The sequence below is a fragment of the Polypterus senegalus genome, chromosome 16 (assembly GCF_016835505.1).
Source record: "Polypterus senegalus isolate Bchr_013 chromosome 16, ASM1683550v1, whole genome shotgun sequence".
NCBI classification, from domain to species: Eukaryota; Metazoa; Chordata; class Cladistia; order Polypteriformes; family Polypteridae; genus Polypterus; species Polypterus senegalus.
Genome location: NC_053169.1, coordinates 87641874 through 87661634, shown reverse-complemented (window position 1 = coordinate 87661634; position 19761 = coordinate 87641874). Strand labels below are relative to the sequence as shown.

At 39.1% G+C, this 19761-nt stretch overlaps 1 protein-coding gene across 1 annotated transcript in view; it reads right to left on the bottom strand.

Moving 5' to 3' along the window:
* Window positions 1-19761, bottom strand: part of srbd1 (S1 RNA binding domain 1) — a 389487-nt gene that overhangs the window by 23704 nt on the left and 346022 nt on the right. Inside the window, exon 19 of the mRNA XM_039738094.1 lies at window positions 9955-10110. Coding sequence (XP_039594028.1) covers window positions 9955-10110 — 156 coding nt within the window. The remainder of the gene's footprint in view (window positions 1-9954; window positions 10111-19761) is intronic.

The window sequence follows — 19761 nt, the reverse complement described above, 5'->3', positions numbered from 1 at the left end:
TATGCATAATATGGAGATAAACTAGAATTATACTGTGTAGAGACAAAAACACTCAAACTTGGTGTAAGAGCCAATCTAGGAGAGTTAAAGTTTTTAGTTAAACTCATACTAGTGTTTGCTTAATTTGAATAGAATATCATTTTCTTTAATAGTCATAGACAATGGTATAGCCTTTTACCCCCTGTAAGTTAACATGAGACAGAACTTCCTTGCTAAGTAAGACACAGTGTGTTAATTGAGTGAGTTTTTATTTAGAGCAGGTCTCAGCGCTAGCAGGGACTGAAAGATACACTTACAGCATAGAAATGGGGTAGGCATACAGTTTTCTGTTTAGAAATAGTTCAACTGTAAGCAAACTTAAAGAAATGAAACGAGATTTATAAGCTTTAAACAGAACTTCTCTTAAACAAGAACTTTTCTTTTTTGCTAAAGCTTTTAAAAATGAAGATATTTTGTCTGTGGAATCATTTCAACGCATCAAGCTTTAGCTGAATCCCATTTGCAAACTAGAGCTGCTGAACTGTGGTAATTTTAGCTAAGCGCAGCTACATCTGGTTTTGTACACAATATTAATAATCAAAAAGAAAACTACAATGACAAATACTGATAAAACCACTTATATTTCAGAAGCAATAAATACTTTTAATATCCACAATGTGGACTATAGCCGGCAGCTTATCCCCGCCAATACCCCCAAGCCGCCAGATTGAGCCCTCCCTGTGATGTGGAGATGCCCTGAATTCCAGCAGGGCATCATGGACTATGGAGTTTTAATGCACAGCCCTGCTGGATAATGTCGGGGCAGGCTGCAGGGAGGCACAGAGACGTATATTTTCCCTACAGCCCGGAAGTACGTCCCAGTCACGGGGACAGAAGAAATGACGTACTTCTGGGTTGAAGAAAAGGACTTTTTACCCGACCCGAGGGATCAGAAGCACTTCCGGGTCAAGAACTATAAGAGACTGCGAGAGATCCCAGACAAGCGAGCTGAGGTTTGGAGGAAGGGAACAATAGTCTGGGAGTGAAGGATTGTATTGATTATTGTAGTATTGAGTATTGTTTATGAGTATAGTGGAGTGGAGGGTGCTTTGTGCACATTATTGTCTGAATAAATTCATAATTTGGAGTTTTATCTGGTGTCTGGCGTCTGATCTGAGGGTTCAAGGGGACGACAGCGCCCCCTATCTGTCACAAGAATTATATTAGAAAACTCAATTTCATGCAGGCAATTACACATTTATAGGACAATTTCCCTGGTAGTGTGGTTGAAGATGTTGAAACCCTAACTTGATATTTTTTTTCGACAACAGCCCTATAGGTGAATAGGAATTAATTAAATATGCTTAGCAGGTAACAGTAGAAAACAAAAGACTTCTGTCCGTACCCAAATTTTTTTTTTTTTGTTGTTTCAATACCCTGGAAAAAACGATCAGAATTTAAAGATTTTGCACAGTATGTGGAAGAATGAACTCTGATTAACAAGGACAAATAAATTGGCTTATGCAATGTCATTACAAACATGAAAAAAATTAAGAAACTATAATTTGTCAAATGTGGCAATAAAAAACGTATAGAAGCTGATCCTTTATTAAATCAATGGAAATGTTTCTGTAAGGACTGTTGCAAAAAACACATACAGTATTCTCACTCCTTAAACCGGTCATTCAGTGCGTTTACATGTGCCTCAGTAATCTGGTGTCACACAGGTGTACATGGCAGGCAGCTAAAGGGCTCGAAAGAAGGTAATTCCTGGTCAGACCAGGGGGTAGCAGAGTGCACAGACCTTTACTCTTTTTTCCCTGCAGACCAAATGCGAGAAATTCCGCCTGGGCCCATGAACGTCACTTCCGATTCCACCCCTGAAGACGTCACTTCTTCCTTCCCTCTTTAAAACCCACCATGTCTGTAACAAACCTCAGTTCTGTTTTGGACTTTGGTCTAATTATGGACCTTTTTTTTTTTTTTTTTTGCAACCTTTTTGTTTTAGCAGCCAAGTGTATGGGAGGCTACCCCCAAACCTTTTTTTGTGTCAAGGCCCAATTATTTATCACACGGGTTATTCACAGATAACCGTTTTTAAAAATGCCATGTAAACCCAACTAGAGAATTGGATCATTGGCCTCTGAGAAACCTGGTTAACAGTGGTAGATTTCTCTGTGAATAACCCGATTATGTGGCCTTGTAAATCCGAAACCAGGTTACTGCTCAGGATTTTGTAGTCTGCACGTCCATTGCACTCTTGTATCTCTCTGCGTGTATTTCCTTCATATACACTTTCCACAGCCACAGGAAGAAGCATCCACAAAATGCATTTCCTGAGTCAAATGTTCGGGTGATTGCATTATTCCTTCTCCTGGCTGAAATGATCTGTCTTTAATATTTCAGAAATTGCTAAATTTATGTTGATGAGCTGAACGTACAGTGCTAAACTCAGAAATACAGCCTTGAGAGCAGTAGGCTAATACAATAAAAGTAACACGCGTTAGGTTGTCTGATTACTTTTTACAGTAATGAGTAACCTATTGCGTATCTTATTGAAGCAAAAATACCTGCGTTATTATTATTTCAGCAGCACTGGATGCAAGGCAAGAAGCACATGTACAGGACTCAATCACACAGCTAAGGAGGAAAAGGTCTGCTGCGTGCATTCCAGTAACTGAAACCTAGAAATAAAGGCGTCCTACTTATTTTAGGATTCACGGTGGCTGATGATGACGTTTCACTCTTTTTTTGCACAGTTGAATAATGTCCGAGTGTTTTGACAAAGGAGAACACCAGAAGATCACTTGTCCATGTAAATGCAGATCACTAAGAAAGCAGGTTTCTGCCTTAACTGGGTTATTCACTTTAATATGATTACAGTAAGTGTGTGCATGTAAATGGTGGGTGTTCACCATGTAATTTCCTTAAGTGAGTAGTAACAATCTCTCGCGCTATTTTATGGGGGTGGTATTTCTACCTGCTTACAGTTACATCCTCATGGCTACATACAAAACGTTGCAATTAAGTGAAAACATAGAATAAGCTGGTAGATGAAGCGCTTTTTCAGCATCCATATACTTCTCTCGTACTTGTTAGTTGATACTGTGCTCTGTTATGTTCTACATATGTATAATAAATGCTAAAAAAAAAATTCAATTCAAGTACATATATGCACCATGTGGAATATGGACAGTACTATTATATATTTATATTGATAAGCAATTTGAGAGACTCAAAAACTTAATAAAAAGTTACACGATTAGTTCAAAAAGCTCCTGATCCACAACAGAAATTGTGACAGGCTGAAATGGTGTGAGAGTTCTTTAAAAAAATAAGAGGACGTACTGGGAGAGAACATTCAGTTTTACTCCTAGTGTAAATCCTACCTTAAGTACAGTACCTTAGCATAACATTATCACATCCACTTAATCCCAATCAGGAAGGCATATATAGGGCTGGTGCATAGAAAAGTCCACCTTTAAAACAACTTCCCACTGGTCAGGTCAGAGGAGAGGTGTGGGGCAATCCAGCAGGTCAATTTAGCACTTTGGGTAAAGATTACAGCCAACTGAGTTGCTACTATTGCTTACATTTCCTAGTGTTCAGTATATGAATATATAAATATATAATATATCCATCCATCCATTATCCAACCTGCTATATCCTAAGCTGGTGGTGGATTTTAGGAGGACCAGGCCCCTCATGGACCCCGTGATCATCAGAGGTGACTGTGCAGACCTATAAATATCTGGGAGTGCAGCTGGATGATAAATTGGACTGGACTGCCAATACTAATGCTCTATGTAAGAAAGGTCAGAGCCGACTATACTTCCTTAGAAGACTGGCGTCCTTCAACATCTGCAATAAGATGCTGCAGCAGTTCTATCAGACGGTTGTGGCGAGCGCCCTCTTCTACGCGGTGGTGTGCTGGGGAGGCAGCATAAAGAAGAGGGACGCCTCACGCCTGGACAAACTGCTGAGGAAGGCAGGCTCTACTGTAGGCACGGAGCTGGACGGTTTGACATCCGTGGCAGAGCGACGGGCGCTGAGCAGTCTCCCGTCAGTCATGGAGAATCCACTGCATCCACTGAACAGGATCACCTCCAGACAGAGGAGCAGCTTCAGCGACAGACTGGTGTCACCGTCCTGCTCCACTGACAGACTGAGGAGACCCCACACTATGCGACTCTTCAATTCCACACGGGGGGGTAAACGTTAACATTATACAAAGTTATTGTCTGTTATACCTGCATTTTTATCACTCTTTAATTTAATATTGTTTTTTATCAGTATTCTGCTGTTGCAGCGATGTGAATTTCCTCTTGGGATTAATAAAGTATCTATCTATCTATGAATAAGTTGATTATCATATTAAATGAGTCCATGGTAAAGACATGAAACAAACAGCAGTGCTTATGAATGATGACATTCAAATGATAGATCATTATATATTGATAACATTTATGGGTGTATCACATCACCTGCCAGTCAAAAGGCAAATAGAAACAACTGGCCAAACGTTAATGATGGTCATCATTGGAAATATGCATAGCGATCAGAATATAGATAGGAGACCTGATGACAATTTGGCAGGGGCTTGATAAAGACTTTATATAAATGAGTCATGCTGACATAAGCTTCAAGTCAAGTTCCATCAGAAATACTACACACCCTTCACACCAAACTATTACAGTTTTATCATTAAATCTCTCTCAGTTAAAATATAATATTCTGAATCTGAAACAATCAAGTACTTACACCAGTATTATTTAAAAAAGAACTGCTAAGCCACACCATGGCAGGACTGCTTTGGTTCAAAAACCTCCACTGATAATTTCTGTGTATGAATATGGCCATGCAAGAACACAGACAAAGATGAAAAACGCTGAGGCCATCACGATGATGGATCTTGTAGAAGATGACTTAATAGCAACTGTTTTACAAGCATAAGTTCAACAATGTTGAGCTGAATCTGAGGAGTGCTAATTTAATTTCTCTAGCGCCTTCAAGACTATCCAACCTCTGCTCCTTAGGGACAAGCTGACAGAGATGGGAGTAGATTCATACCTGGTGGCAAGGATCGTGGACTATCTTACAGACAGACCTCAATATGTGCGTCTCGGGAACTGCAGGTCTGACGTTGTGGTCAGCAACGTTGTGGTCTTCCCCAGTCAACTTTAAATGCGATTATTGTGAAATGGAAACGTCTAGGAGTAAGAACAGCTCAGCCACAAAGGTGCAGAGCACAGAAGCTCACTGAGTGAGGCTTGCAAGTACTGAGGCACATACTGTGCAAAAATTATCTATTCTCTGTTATACCACGCACAACAGTACCAAACTGTCTCTGAAAGCAACATCAGCAGAAGAACTGTACATTGGGAGCACCAAGAAATGGGTTTCCATAGCCACAAACCTACGATCACTATGTGCAAAACCAAGCATGTTTTCTGGAGTGAATCACATTACACTATCTACAGTAGCATTCTGGTGGATGAATCTGAGTTTGGCAGATGCCAATGTGGTCTGCGGCTTTTTGGCGTTTTAAATATATAATCGCTGTATTTGCGTCTTTGTGTGGGAGGGTGTTGTCCCCGTGTGCGATATGGGAGCGCATGGCCCTGCACTTAGTGCACAGGTGTAAAATTATCCTCGACCCTAGCTGACGCTGGGAGCTGCTGATTGCCCCAGCTGTGCCACGTCCCCATTTTAAGAGGGTAGAACAAGTGCAAAAGAATCAAGAATTGAGAAAAAGAAGAGAGCAGAGGTTAAAAGGTGGGAGAAGAAGCAGGTATGAGAAACAGAGAAAACAAGCCAGTGAGCAGAGTGGAAGCAGGTGGACGGGAGTAGAGCTCCACGGTAGAGCGAGTGGCCATCGCTCAGCAGGGGGCTGTGGGTTGCTCCTGTTGAGCATCTTTGGGAACAGGAACGAATACTATGCTCTGGAGGTGCCTTTGAGACGCCAGCGGTGGAAGTATAGAGCGCCCGTGCTGGGTGGAGACTGGATTAGCAGCGGTTTGGGTTGTGCAGGGCTTGGGGTTGCCTGAGGATGGCATGGGGTTGGCGGTGGGGTGACACGGCCCAGATGAGAATGATGTCTGCACTTGCTGGTTGACATGTATCTGGCTTCTCCTATTCGGACATCGCAGCCTGGAGAGACGTCGACCAGCAAGTGCAGACAGTTTTAAAGAAAGGCAGCAGGGCTTGGATGGATTTTTAATGAGTTTCCAGCACTGTGTTGTTTTAATTGATTTTTCTATTTTTTGATTTTAACCTCCCATATGCACTTCGTTTTATGGATTATTTATTTATTGATTTTTTTTTAGCACTACAATATTTGGATTTGATTTTTTTTTTAATAAAAGCACTGAGCACTTTGCATCTTCCCCTTGCTTCAGGTGTGTTATGTCCTCATCTGCCATCATCTCGATTACGGTACTAACAGTGTCGGGTTCAAGAGGCTCCCAAAAGCGAAGAGGGAGTAAGGAGCCAGCCTGCACTGTCACAGCCAGGAGAACGCTAACTTGTACAGTGCATAGTGCCCACTGTAAAGTTTGGTGGAGAAGGGCTAATGGTCTGGGGCTGTTTTTCAGGGTTTGGGTTAGGCTCTTTACTCCCAGCAAAAGGTACTGTTAATGCTCTGGTATTCAAGGACATTTTTGACAGTTGTGTGCTTCCAACTTTGTGGCAGCAGTTTGGGGAAGGCTCTTTTCTAGTCCAGCATGACTGTGTCTGGTTCATAAAGACAAGGCTTGATGACTTTAGTGTGGACAACCCTTGAGTGGCCTGCACAGAGCCCTGACCTCAATCTTACCAAACACCTTTAGGATTTATTGGACTGCACTGATCTCCTAGTTCAACAAAAATAGCTGACCTCACAAATGCTCTTTTGGCTGAATGGGCACAAATTTCCACAAACACACTTCAAAATCCTGTGGACAGTGTCACACACGTACACATGGGAGGTAGCTAAAGGGCCTGAGTAATGATAGTTCCATGCCTGTGTATGACGTTAATCTGCATCCAGCCCTGCATGTAGGTCCTCCAACCTGCAGGGAAAAACCTGGGGGTTGGTGGCAGAATTGGCACTCCGGCCACCATACAAAAACCTCACATTGTTCCACTCCATCTGAACTAGTGTGGTGCTGAGGTGTCACCCATTGCATGGCTGCACTTGGGTCCTAATCTGAGATCCTGAGCTGGTTTGTCATGTGGTGGGTGCGGCAATGTGCTGTATCAGCGTGTGCTCCTAACCTCCGCCTCCTCATACCAAACCAGGGGGTTGCGAGGTGCACTGACTTTCTCTCTCGATCCTCCATTCACAGGAAATCCCACATGGTTCTGGTGTCCATGAAGATGTCACTTCCGGCAGCCGTTATGACATCGCTTCCTGTTCAGGTGCCCATGATGTCACTTCTGGTCTCAGCCTTTAAAGCTACTATTTCTACATACCTAAAATCGGTTCTGTTTTGGACTCTGACCTGGAACAATGAAACAAATTTACCCATTTGCAGCCAGGGCATAATATATGGGTGGCTGCCCCAAACCTTGTGACAATAGTTTTCCCAGAAGACTGGAGGCTGCAATTAGCTGCAAAGGGTCTGGGACCTCTATATGAATTCCCATTATTTTGGAATGAGATGTACAACATCCCTTGTATGTCTGATGGTCAGGTGTCTACAAATGTTTGGACATATAGAGTAAAAGAGACAAATACATTATTAGATCCTTTGATGAAGGTTAATAAGATTGCATAGTCACGATATTTCAAACCTTTTTATTAGAATGAAAATCTGTCACAAATATTTATTAAGAAGACATTTCTGTTAGACTGCACCCATCCTTTGTAGGAACAGAGAGAAAAGGCTTTACAGTGATCCCTCGCTATATCGCGCTTCGACTTTCACTGATTCACTCCATCGCGGATTTTAAATATAAGCATATCTAAATATATATTGGTGTTTAGTTGGTTTGCCCATTTGATTTCATATAAGGGACGCTATTGGCAGATGGCTGAGAAGCTACCCAATCAGAGCACGTATTACGTATTAAATAAAACTCCTCAATGATATACGATATATTTACCCGCGCGTTGCTTTGCATACTTGAAAGCCCGAACAGCACATATTGATTTTTGAATGTTTGCTTTTCTCTCACTCTCTCTGACATTCTCTGCTCCTGATGGAGGGGGTGTGAGCAGAGGGGCTGTTCACACACTGGCCTAGAGGATACGGACGCTCCTCTAAAAAATGCTGAAAGACTACCTTCACATTGCTCCCTTTCTTGCAGCTGGTTTGTCCGGCGGTGCTTCGCATACTTAAAAGCCCGAACAGCCCTATTGATTTTTTGATTGTTTGCTTTCCTCTCTCTCTCTCTTTGACATTCTCTGCTCCTGATGCACACTCCTTTGAAGATATGTTTGCATTCTTTTAATTGTGAGACGGAACTGTCATCTCTGTCTTGTCATGGAGCACAGTTTAAACTTTTGGCTAAAGGGTGTTATTTCATGTCTAGAGGGCACTAATACTGTTAAAACACGTATTTAGAAGGTCGTAAACAGGTTTTCTATGCTCTAACTGCGAAAATATTCGATTTATAAATAAAGAATCCTACTTTGTGGAAATTCATTTATCGCAGTAGAGTCTGGAACGGATTAACCGCGATAAATGAGGGTTTACTGTATAGGGTTTTAAGTGTGTGCTAGAATACCTTTCATTAGGAACTTCATCTATGGTTCTGTATGCAGATTTTTCTTACTTTCAATTCAATTTATGTCACTTCTCCCGTAATACTTTTTGAGTTGGACCTAGCGCATGGGTACATATCCACAGATGTTTATGTCACCATTCCTCATACTTGTAGAGCAGTCAGACAGGTATCTCATTCCAGATTGTGTTATTGCAAATGTAGGCTACCTGGTGTGTCCTGAAGAGGAATGGGCCGACAGGTTTGGGTACTATTTGGGACCCACTCGATCTTTAGAGAACAGGCATGTGATGATTGTGAGTCAGCAAACATCCTGCATGGAAAAGTTAAACAGAGTCACATATAGCATGCTTTCTATTTCATGGGTATGATGTCTACATAGGTTTACTTTATTGGCCTCTCTGTAGAAGTAAATATTATGTCCCTGGATTTGTATTTCAGTTTGTGGTGTCGGTTTACAAGTTCTTGATTGGGAAAGCAAAGACTAAATCTGACTGAGATGTGTCAGCTGCTTCAGACTACATGCATCAATGACGGCAGATATTAAAATACCCACTTAGCCCATACAAGAGCACAAAGCAGGTGCCAGGGATCAGTTCACCACTTGGGACAGTCGCTCTAGGAAAGCTAAACCCTTACATTGTCATTGTTAGAGCACAAACAGCAGAGCTGCACTGAGTCACTACAGAAAAGACAGGCAGATCCAAAAGAACCAAGAGAGAAGAGAAATAACTTACATGTACTGTAAATGTTATAGGAAAGACAAACCTAGGGTCAAACAGGCAGACATTACATGATAGACTGGCATAAAAGGGACAGAAATTTAACAAGTCAGATTTTAGTTGACACACCAGTATGCTGTGACTGGGCTGCATGGTCTGTTGATTTAGTTGAGTTGTTTTATTTCTAATTTTGTGGAATAATTTACACTGATATTATGAGTAATGACAAATACGGCATAAGAGTGGTGTAATTTTCACCTGTCCTGTGCCTCTTCGCTTTCTACAGTAGGAGGAAACCCTCAGAAAAAAAAAACATTTTATTAGATCATTTATCAAACTTGTAGCAATACTACTTTGTTTACATTAAACTAAAATATAAATTACTCTCACTGGCAGATGATGATCTAGCCTTACTGAACAGCTAAGCAAACAGGATTTACATAAAGAACAGGAGATGTGTGGTTTATTCGATGGATAGGAAATAGGATAATTTTGCGTCAAAGCTTTCTTTACTGATTACAATTTGAAGGATGGACCTCCTACATACCTCACAGTAGTATCGTAGGACTCAGGATGGATGCAAGTCTGGTCTAGTGGGTTGAACTTTGGAGCAGAGCTTGAAGTGGCAGCCTTACTCTTCTTGGAGGATGCTTTGCTAGTTGACTCTTCAGTGCTTGTTGCTTCTCCGTACGGCTGACTGCCACTGTTGAACAACAGACCAAGAGGAAATGTAATTTAAGACGGAGCTCGGAGTGATACAGAATTCACTTGTAAGAGACCAAACAGAATGTGTTCCCAAATGATCTTAAAGATGTCAAATTATTTTTCTAAAATTGTCCCCCGCTTAAAAAAAAAATGAAGGCAAAGATAGGCTAATCATGAAGGGGTAAAGTGGTGAGCCAATGCTGTAAACATCTTTCACACAATGAATTTGAGGAAATTGTCAAGCTAGCTATTACAGAAATTCACTCACCCACAATTATTAGGGAAGCCTGTTAATTCCTTGATGTTGTCAACATATAATAAGTAAGTATGTGCCATGAGGTCCATGTTGAACAACATCAGGTTTTTTGCTGCTGGTGACACATTTGCTCTAGTATTCATTTTTTATTTATTACTTAATTTATTAAACACCAATAATCTAATTAAAATTACTATTTTAGAGGAACAATGTATTAAAACTATAAAAACAGATTACAGATTAAACATAAAATACACACAGAGCGCGCTAAAAAAATAACTTAGTTCCTATTCCAAATATCAATAACGCATATAGTATTCATCTCTGCCCCTCTGAAACATTAAATATGGCACTATTAAATGTTAGAGCTTTAACTAACAAAACGTTTTTTATCAACGATCTTATTAGTGATAAAAAAAGATTTTATTGCACTAAGTGAAACGTGGCTTAGCTCAGAGGCGCGGCTGTTTTAATCGAATCTGCCTCCGGATTACAGTTTTACTCGTGCAGACCGCCAAGGAAAAAGGGGGGTTTGGCAAACATGTACTCGAGCCAGTTAAAATGTAAAGATGTCAGTTTTGGTAAGTTCAAGTCCTTTGAGTATCTCGCCGTTGTTATCCATGGAGATTCTCAAGTTCTAGTATTATCCGTGTATAGACCTCCAAAATTCAACGCGTCTTTTTTTGAGGAATTCTCTGACTTAATGTCAATTTTAATTACTAACTATGACACACTCCTAATAGTTGGCGACTTTAATTTTCATATAGATAATCAGTGTGATCTAAAAGTAAAAGAATTTATGAACCTCCTGGATTCTTTTGATTTGAGACAACTCATAAATCAGCCTACACATAAAGCAGGTCATACGTTAGACTTAGTGATTACTAAAGGACTGAAAGTTGATATAAAACAGATCATTGATATTGGTCTATCAGACCATTTTCTTCTACTTTTAATATAGAAATAATGATAAAAACACTCATGAGAAGCATATTGTTAAAAACGCTTCTTTGACTCATCAGCAGCTTTAAAACTTACAAACATTCTAAGCAATCAGTCCGTTTATAGTGCCAACTATAATAGCGAGGATAATGTAAATAGTAAGGTGGAAAGATTTAATACTAAAGTGAGAGCTGCTGTTGACATAGTTGCACCTGAAAAGACAGTGAAAAAATCTTCTAGCATTGTTATACCATGGAAGACCCAAAGAGTGTCTGATTTAAAGAGAACATGCCGTAGAGCTGGCGTAAATGGAGGAAGACTAAACTTACTATCCACTATGAAATATTAAAAGTTAAAATAACAGAATACAATAACACTGTCCGTCTTGAGAGGCTGCTATTTCTCTAAGATTATAAATAACAATGCTAGTAATCCCAGAGTCTTATTTTCACAATTGATGCTACTAAACCCAGGTAACTCAAAGGAATGCCTCCTAAGTACTTCCAGTAAAACCTGTGAGGCTTGCTGTATTTTTCAATCAAAAATTAATGATATTAGAAATAACATAGTATATCTCCCCAACACTAAGGATCCTCCTAAACCCCAGCATCCTGTTATAAACAAATTAAACTCTTTCACTAGGATAGATTTACCTGATTTACAAAAATATCTCAATTAAAACCCTCCACCTCGTCCTTGACCCAATACCAACAAGGTTTTTCAAAGAAGTATCAGGCGTGCTAATTGATAATGTTCTTGACATAGTAAATTCGTCATTAGATATGGGGTCTTCCCAGACTGTCTTAAGACTGCTGTAGTTAAACCCCTACTTAAGAAACATAATCTTGACCCTCGCTCTTGAAAATTTTAGACCCATCTCTAACCTGCCTTTCTTAAGTAAAGTTCTGGAGAAGGCAGTCATTATGCAGTTAAATGACCACCTCAATAAACATGCTATTCTTGATAAATTTCAGTCAGGTTTTAGAACAAATCACAGCACAGAAACTGCACTCGTTAAAGTAGTAAATGACTTGCGGGTAAATGCAGACAGAGGCCATTTATCTGTTCTCATCCTCTTAGATCTGAGTGCTGCATTTGACACCATTGATCACAATATTCTTAGAAATCGCCTTAGTCAATGGGTGGGCCTCTCTGGCAGTGTCTTAAATTGGTTTGAATCCTACCTGACAGGGAGAAAATTTTTGTTAGTTGTGGTAATTACAACTCAAGACACATGATATCCAATATGGTGTTCCACAAGGCTCTATCCTGGGTCCCTGTTATTCTCAATCTACATGCTTCCGTTAGGTCAGATTATCTCAGGGCACAACGTGAGCTACCACAGCTATGCTGATGACACACAGCTGTACTTATCAATAGCACCTGATGACACCGATTCTATTGATTCACTAACACAATGTCTGACTTGTATCTCAGAATGGATGAATAGTAACTTTCTCAAGTTAAATAAAGAAAACTGAAATCTTAGTGATTAGCAATAATGGATACAATGAGGCTATTAGAAATAAACTGGATACATTAGGATTAAAAGTCAAGACGGAGGTAAAAAGCTTAGGGGTAATTGTTGACTGTAATCTGAATTTTAAATCACATATTAATCAGATCACTAGGACAGCATTTTTCACTTAAGAAACATAAGTAAAGTTAGACCTCTTATATCACTGAAAGATGCTGAGAAATTAGTTCACGCGTTTGTTTTCAGTCGACTAGATTACTGTAACACTCCTCTCAGGACTACCCAAAAAGACATAAATCGTTTGCAACTAGTGCAGAATGCAGCTGCTAGAATCCTAACTAGGAAAAGAAAATCGAACACATTTCTCCAGTTTTGATGTCACTACACTGGTTACCTGTGTCATTCAGGATTGACTTTAAAATTCTGCTTATGGTTTATAAAGCCTTAAATAATCTCGCCCCATCTTATATATCGGAATGTCTGACACCTTATATTCCAAATCGTAACCTCAGATCCTCAAATGAGTGTCTCCTTAGAATTCCAAGAACAAAACTTAAAAGAAGTGGTGAGGCTGCCTTCTGCTGTTATGCACCTAAAATCTGGAATAGCCTGCCAATAGGAATTCGCCAGGCTGATATGGTGGAGCACTTTAAAACACTGCTGAAAACACATTACTTTAACATGGCCTTTTATAATTTCACTTAATCAAAATCCTGATACTCTGTATGTTCAATTCATTATAATAACTATTCATGGTGGCTCTAAAATCTGTACTAACCCCTACTCTCTCTTCTGTTTCCTTTTCCGGTATCCTACTCAAAGCACCGTGATGTTCCAACAATGATGGATAGATTAAAAGCCAGAAGTCTGTATGACCATCAACATCAAGCCTTCCGTGAGAACCCTAAATACAAAGAGGACTGTTTCATTTATGTTAGGTAGAATGCCCAGAGGGACTGGGCGTCTCATGGTCTGGAATCCCTACAGATTTTATTTTTTCTCCAGCCGTCTGGAGTTTTTTTTTTTCTGTCCACCCTGGCCATTGACCTTACTCCTTTTCTATGTTAACTAATGATTATCTTATTTTAATTTCTTATTTTGTCTTTTATTTTTCTATTCTTCATTATGTAAAGCACTTTGAGCTACTTTTTGTATGAAAATGTGCAATATAAATAAATGTTGTTGTTGTTCAAACCACAAAGGAGCACACTAGATCAGAATTTCCCAACCTGTGGGCTGCAGCCAAACACTGGACAAAACTTTTAATGTCAACTAGCCAACATTTTTCCCTGAATGGTACACATTAACAAGTAACAGGTAAATAAATATTCTACTTTTAAATACTGTATGCATAATAGATAAAATGCACATGTATGCATCTATAAAGAACTCAAAACCTGGATGTTTAATACCGAATCAAATGCAATGTCTATTTGTCTTTATAATCGGTAATCCCGGCTTGTCTGATTTTCATATGTTTGTAGAAATTTGGGGTAAGTGAAGGGAGTGCAGAGAAGAACAGGCTTTAGTTTGCTGGTGACTGATTCGACTAGAATTTCCGTGCATTCTGTGCACACGTCTACTGCACAAGGCAAGGTGAGCTTTTCTGCAATAGTGCGCACTTTCATAAATTTAATGTGTAACGAGACGATGTCCTGAGGTAAGGGCCTGCTAGTTTGTGGTTCAAACGCACTTTAATGTTTTTTTTATTTAAAAAAAATTGAATAATTTCCTACTGCATGTAGCATGCTTTGTGTCCAAATGTCTTTATAGTTTGAAAGGCTTCATGCTTTTGTTTGGTAGTGCCACACTGCAGATTATGCATAACAGCCGTTGCTTGCCACATTTGACAGTAAAAGTAAATCTAAATCTCAGAAAATCTGGGTTGTACTGTGCATTTTTTTTTTTAACAATCCGGTTTGGTACAATTTTTTGGGAGGCTGACATGGAATTGGAAGAGTTTGGAGTATGTGATGCTATTTCAGGAACTTAACCTGTTTCATTGTAACTTGTAACGATTTTTTCCGCTACACTTCACTAACTTTAGACTGAAAAATTATACTGATGATTGCAAGTCAACCTCAAACTGCCTTCAATCCCTTCCCACAGCGCCGAAAGATGATTTATAATAATAAAAGCGATATTAACTAAACCACACAGAGAAAAAATGCAACAACAAAAAAATTATAATTAATACATTTTTACAACACCCCCACTTCCAATATATAAAAGGAACACAAAGCATAAAATTATATATCCAAGAATTTCCGCTACGTCCTATCGATTTAGTCTTTTTTCCCCGTTTTCCTATTTCCCCATAGTTCAGTTCCTTAGACATGCCAATCCCAGAATAAAAGATTTACGGCTCACACTGTTTTCGAACTCTTTCACGGTAATCTCAGTGTATCCGGAATCGTCGAGGTGGCCACCCCAGACTGCAATGGACTTGTGGTGCTCCCCGACAACAAATCTTTCTCCTGGATTTAGATGGGTCATGTCCTTTCCTCCTTCACCATAAAAACTTGGGCTGTCTTTTCTTCCTTCTCTTCCTGCCTTTTCGCACCCCTATTTACAAAGTATGTCTGCTTCCATGGCACTCCCGGAAATCGCAAATGACAGCCCTGTACCTCCCAAAAGGTCCTCTCTATCCAACCCACCTATCTTATCTTCCGTATTTTCAAATGACAATGGGATTTTACATAGAGAGAAAAGAAAAAAAAACATATACATTTTTATGTGGCAATGCTACATAATTCCCCACCCTAAGCCTCTCTCAGTGTAGGGCTTGAGGTTAACCACATTTACTGTCTCTACAGTAATCCCTCGCTACATCGCGCTTAGACTTTCGCGGCTTCACTCCATCACGGAATTTAATGTAAGCACATCTAAATATATATCACGGATTTTTCACTGGTTTGCAGATTTCTGCGGACAATGGGTCTTTTAATTTATGGTACACGCTTCCTCAGTTTGTTTGCCCAGTTGATTTCATACAAGGGACGCTATTGGCGGATGGCCGAGAAGCTACCCAGTCAGAGCATGTATTACGTATTAAATAAAACTCCTCAATGATATACGATATGCTTCCCACGTGGTACTTCGCACACTTCAAAGCTCTAACAGCCCATATTGATTTTTGATTGTTTGCTTTTCTCTGTCTCTCTCTGACATTCTCTGCTCCTGTCGGAGGGGGTTTGAGCAGAGGGGCTGTTTGCACAGAGGCTGTTTGCTTAGAAGATATGGACGCTCCTCTAAAAAATGCTGAAAGACTACCTTCACATTGATTCCTTCATTGCGGCCGCTTTATCGCGGTGCTTCCCATACTTAAAAGCCCAAAAGCCCTATTGATTTTTGCTTGTTTGCTTTTCTCTCGCTCTCTCTCTCTGACATTCTCTGCTCCTGATGCGCGCACTCCTTTGAAGAGAAAGATATCTTTGCATTATTTTAATTGTGAGAAAGAACTGCCATCTCTGTCTTGCCATGGAGCACAGTTTAAACTTTTGACTAAAGGGTGTTATTTCATGTCTGGAGGGCTCTAATGATGTTAAAAAACGTATTTAAAAGGTCGTAAACGTTTTCAATGCTCTAACTGCGAAAATATTAGATTTATAAATAAAGAATCCTACTTCGTGGAAATTCATTTATCTGTCTGGAGCAGATTAATCGCGATAAACGAGGGTTTACTGTATAACTGTGCGGAGAATATTTATAAACAGTGTGGGAGAGTTTCTAAGGGCTTAAAATATATAAAAATAACCATACAAACATATGGTTTCTACTTCGCGGATTTTCACCTATCGCGAGGGGTTCTGGAACGCAACCCCCACGATCGAGGAGGGATTATTGTATTTTCTTTTCTGGTTCTCTACCCTTTTGTATGTGGTAATTGTTGGGCCCGAGTTGTTTTATGATCAAAGCTGGTCCTGTCCACTTAGGCGCGAGCTTAGAAGAATACTTTTTACTGGCATCAGAGAGATGGTGAGCCCTAACCCAGACCAGATCACCTACTGAGTAGTGCACTTTACTACGGCGGGCATTCTAATACCTGGCATGTCTGGCCGTCACCCTCACAAACCTCATCTGAACGTCCCCCTTAAATCGATCCAGGGTGGCAAGTGTATTATATTGAGGCGCTTCAGGTAAGGGAGTTGTTATTAAACGATCAAGTGGGCCCTTTACCTCTCGTCCTAAGGCTACCATGGCCGTCATCTGCTTGTAACTGGACTTAATGTCAGTCATTTCATTTCTCCAGTATGCAAGAGCAAAATGTGCCTTTCACTGGGTGCAGAACTGATATCAGCAATCAGTAGCCCCCCTATAACATTAATCATTTTTAACTTAAACTGATGATCCATGGTGTCCAGTGACCAACTGCTGCAGATAAAAGAATGGTATGGATGAAAAACTGTAAAACAAAAAAACAGGTTCTACAAACTAACCAAGTAAGATACTTCATCTACTGAGCCTCGCCCACATCAGTGTCTGGATATTTTGAATAAATGTCTTGTGATTATTTTCTGTTTCAACTGACATGTCAAGTATTAAATTTTGTACATAAATAAGAAAGCCTTCTAAATTATTGGGAATTATACCAGGCCCCTCAACCAGAAGAATTATCAAGCTGGTTTTCAGTGGAATGCTTGGGTTCCAGTTTTGTTCTGCTACCCTATAATTTACCCCAAAATGCCTGGGTTAGATTGTATGAGTGAAAGAGACTTTAGATTCTCCTTTGTCCTCCATTAACTGATCTTAAGCACTTTCTAGCCGAAATCACCCCATGGAGATACACCTTAGTTCAGATGCCTGTTTGCCTCTGTGGTGTTAAATGGATTAATACATTTATAGGCACCCTCCGAAGGAATCCATGGACAAGGAACTGTAAAATATTACAATAAACAAAAAGGTGCAATTAACTCTTATCGCTGAAGATTTATCTTGTAATTGACTCTACTGACATGCATTTTATTGTGGCATGATTTGTGAAGCAACCAGTGATAGCGAGTTCAGTGAAGAGATCCGTATTAAAAAAAAAAAATGTGAATGTGTGAATGATGTAGCATAGATAGCGTAAGGAGATAAGCTAGAACAAGCAATTTATATTCATGTTAGCAATACAGAAGCTAACAATGTGTTACTTTTAAAACTGAATGGTGTATTAAATTGATCCAGGTTCATTTCAGTGTGCACAATCAACAGTATGCATTAACAAGGTACAGTATTTTATAGTGCATTTCCAAACTGAAAAACTCATCCACATAAACAAAAGGACAAATGTCTGTGTGTGTGGGCGAGTGTTTATATATCTTTCCAGTTGCCATGTCTCTGTCATATGGAAGTCATAAATTCAGTGCTAATATTTGCAAATCGTCAACATTCAATGCATTTTACTACTGCTTGCATAACAAAATGCACTCCAATAGATGGTGCACTGCAAACAGATTTCAACTTGTCTTAGATGGGTAGCAGAGCTAGTAAAAACAATTTAACAAAATTTGTAATGTAATTACAAATAGCACTGCAGTTTTTGACAGCCACCGAAATGACCATGGGAAGGACTTGGTATCAACTTTACTGTAGAACAGTGAAAGGCAACCTTTTCGAGTTGCGGCGCACTAAGTCCAAAAATTTTCTTTCGCGGCGCACCTGAGGGACTGCCCATAAATAAAGTCGTGACGACACAATCTATGGACAATCGCCAATAAAAACAGTTCATTTTACAAGTTTAAAAGACATAATAAAGGAATCAAAGGATAAATCTTAAATTTAATTAACGTGAACATTGAGATTGTTTTTCAGCACATATGAGATTGATGCGAGGATCAATTTTCGAAAGACAGACGCGCATTTCCTTGTCGATCATTTGAAGTCTCTCGCGTTTCTTAGACTTCATTTCCGTAAGTGTTCTGTTATCTGTTTTTCCAACATAAAATATATATATTTTTTTAAACATTATCTTTTTAATCAACCAAAAGTTCAAAAACACTAGCAATTTTAAATATTTTACAAAAGTTTTCGCGCTGCCCCTAGAAAATTCCACATCGGTTGCCCGTCAATGCTAGAAATACAATAAATAAATAAATAAGAAAGCTGAAAAACAGAAAAGAAAGACAGAGTTAACTTCAGAGAGCTAATGAGCATTTCTAGAAAAAATAATATATGCATAAAAAATACTTTTTAAAGTACTCGTAAAATAAAAGTGTGGGCGCATTTCATCAATCAAAATCTTAGCAAAAGCGCCCACGCTTTTATTTTACGAGTGATGTATGACAGACTTATTTTTTAATTTTTAGTACACTTTTTAACTTAATATAAGCGTGGTTTTAAAAAGTTTTTTTATATATGTATATTATTTTCAACTTCTTAGTCTTGGGTTTGTTTTAGTATAATTTTGTTATCAATATTTTAACACTTCCTTTAATATTTCTAGCCATTACTAGCACCATCTATTGGTGAAATCTTGAACTATTCTTCATATGAAAATTTCATTTCTTAATTAACATGGATTAATTGATCAATTAGTGAAACGGATTATTGATTCACGTATTGTCATCGGAAGTGAGTAAATGTGCAAAATTTCAAGTCATCTGGACAATAGGAAGTGGGTTAAATATCGATTACAAGATTTGTACCAGACAACAAACAGGTGAAGTTAAAAGATAAAAATAATCTGACAATAAAGTTTTAAAACCATGAGAAGTCCAGCATCAGAAGATACTATATTGTTTCATGGGTTTATAGCAGAAAAACAAAATAAACACTCTTGAGTATTTACATCGAGAGATATCGAGCATAAAAGATGGGAAAGCAGTAGCACATTAATTTACATTTTAATTAGGAAATGTACAAAACACCTTTCATCAGAGGAAATAAGCATGTGGTAAATATAGTGTTAAAAGAAGCGGGACACTATAAATAAAGTTTACTGATAGTAACTTTTCAGACCGTATTCTGACGCAACTTAAGTAACCTTTGCA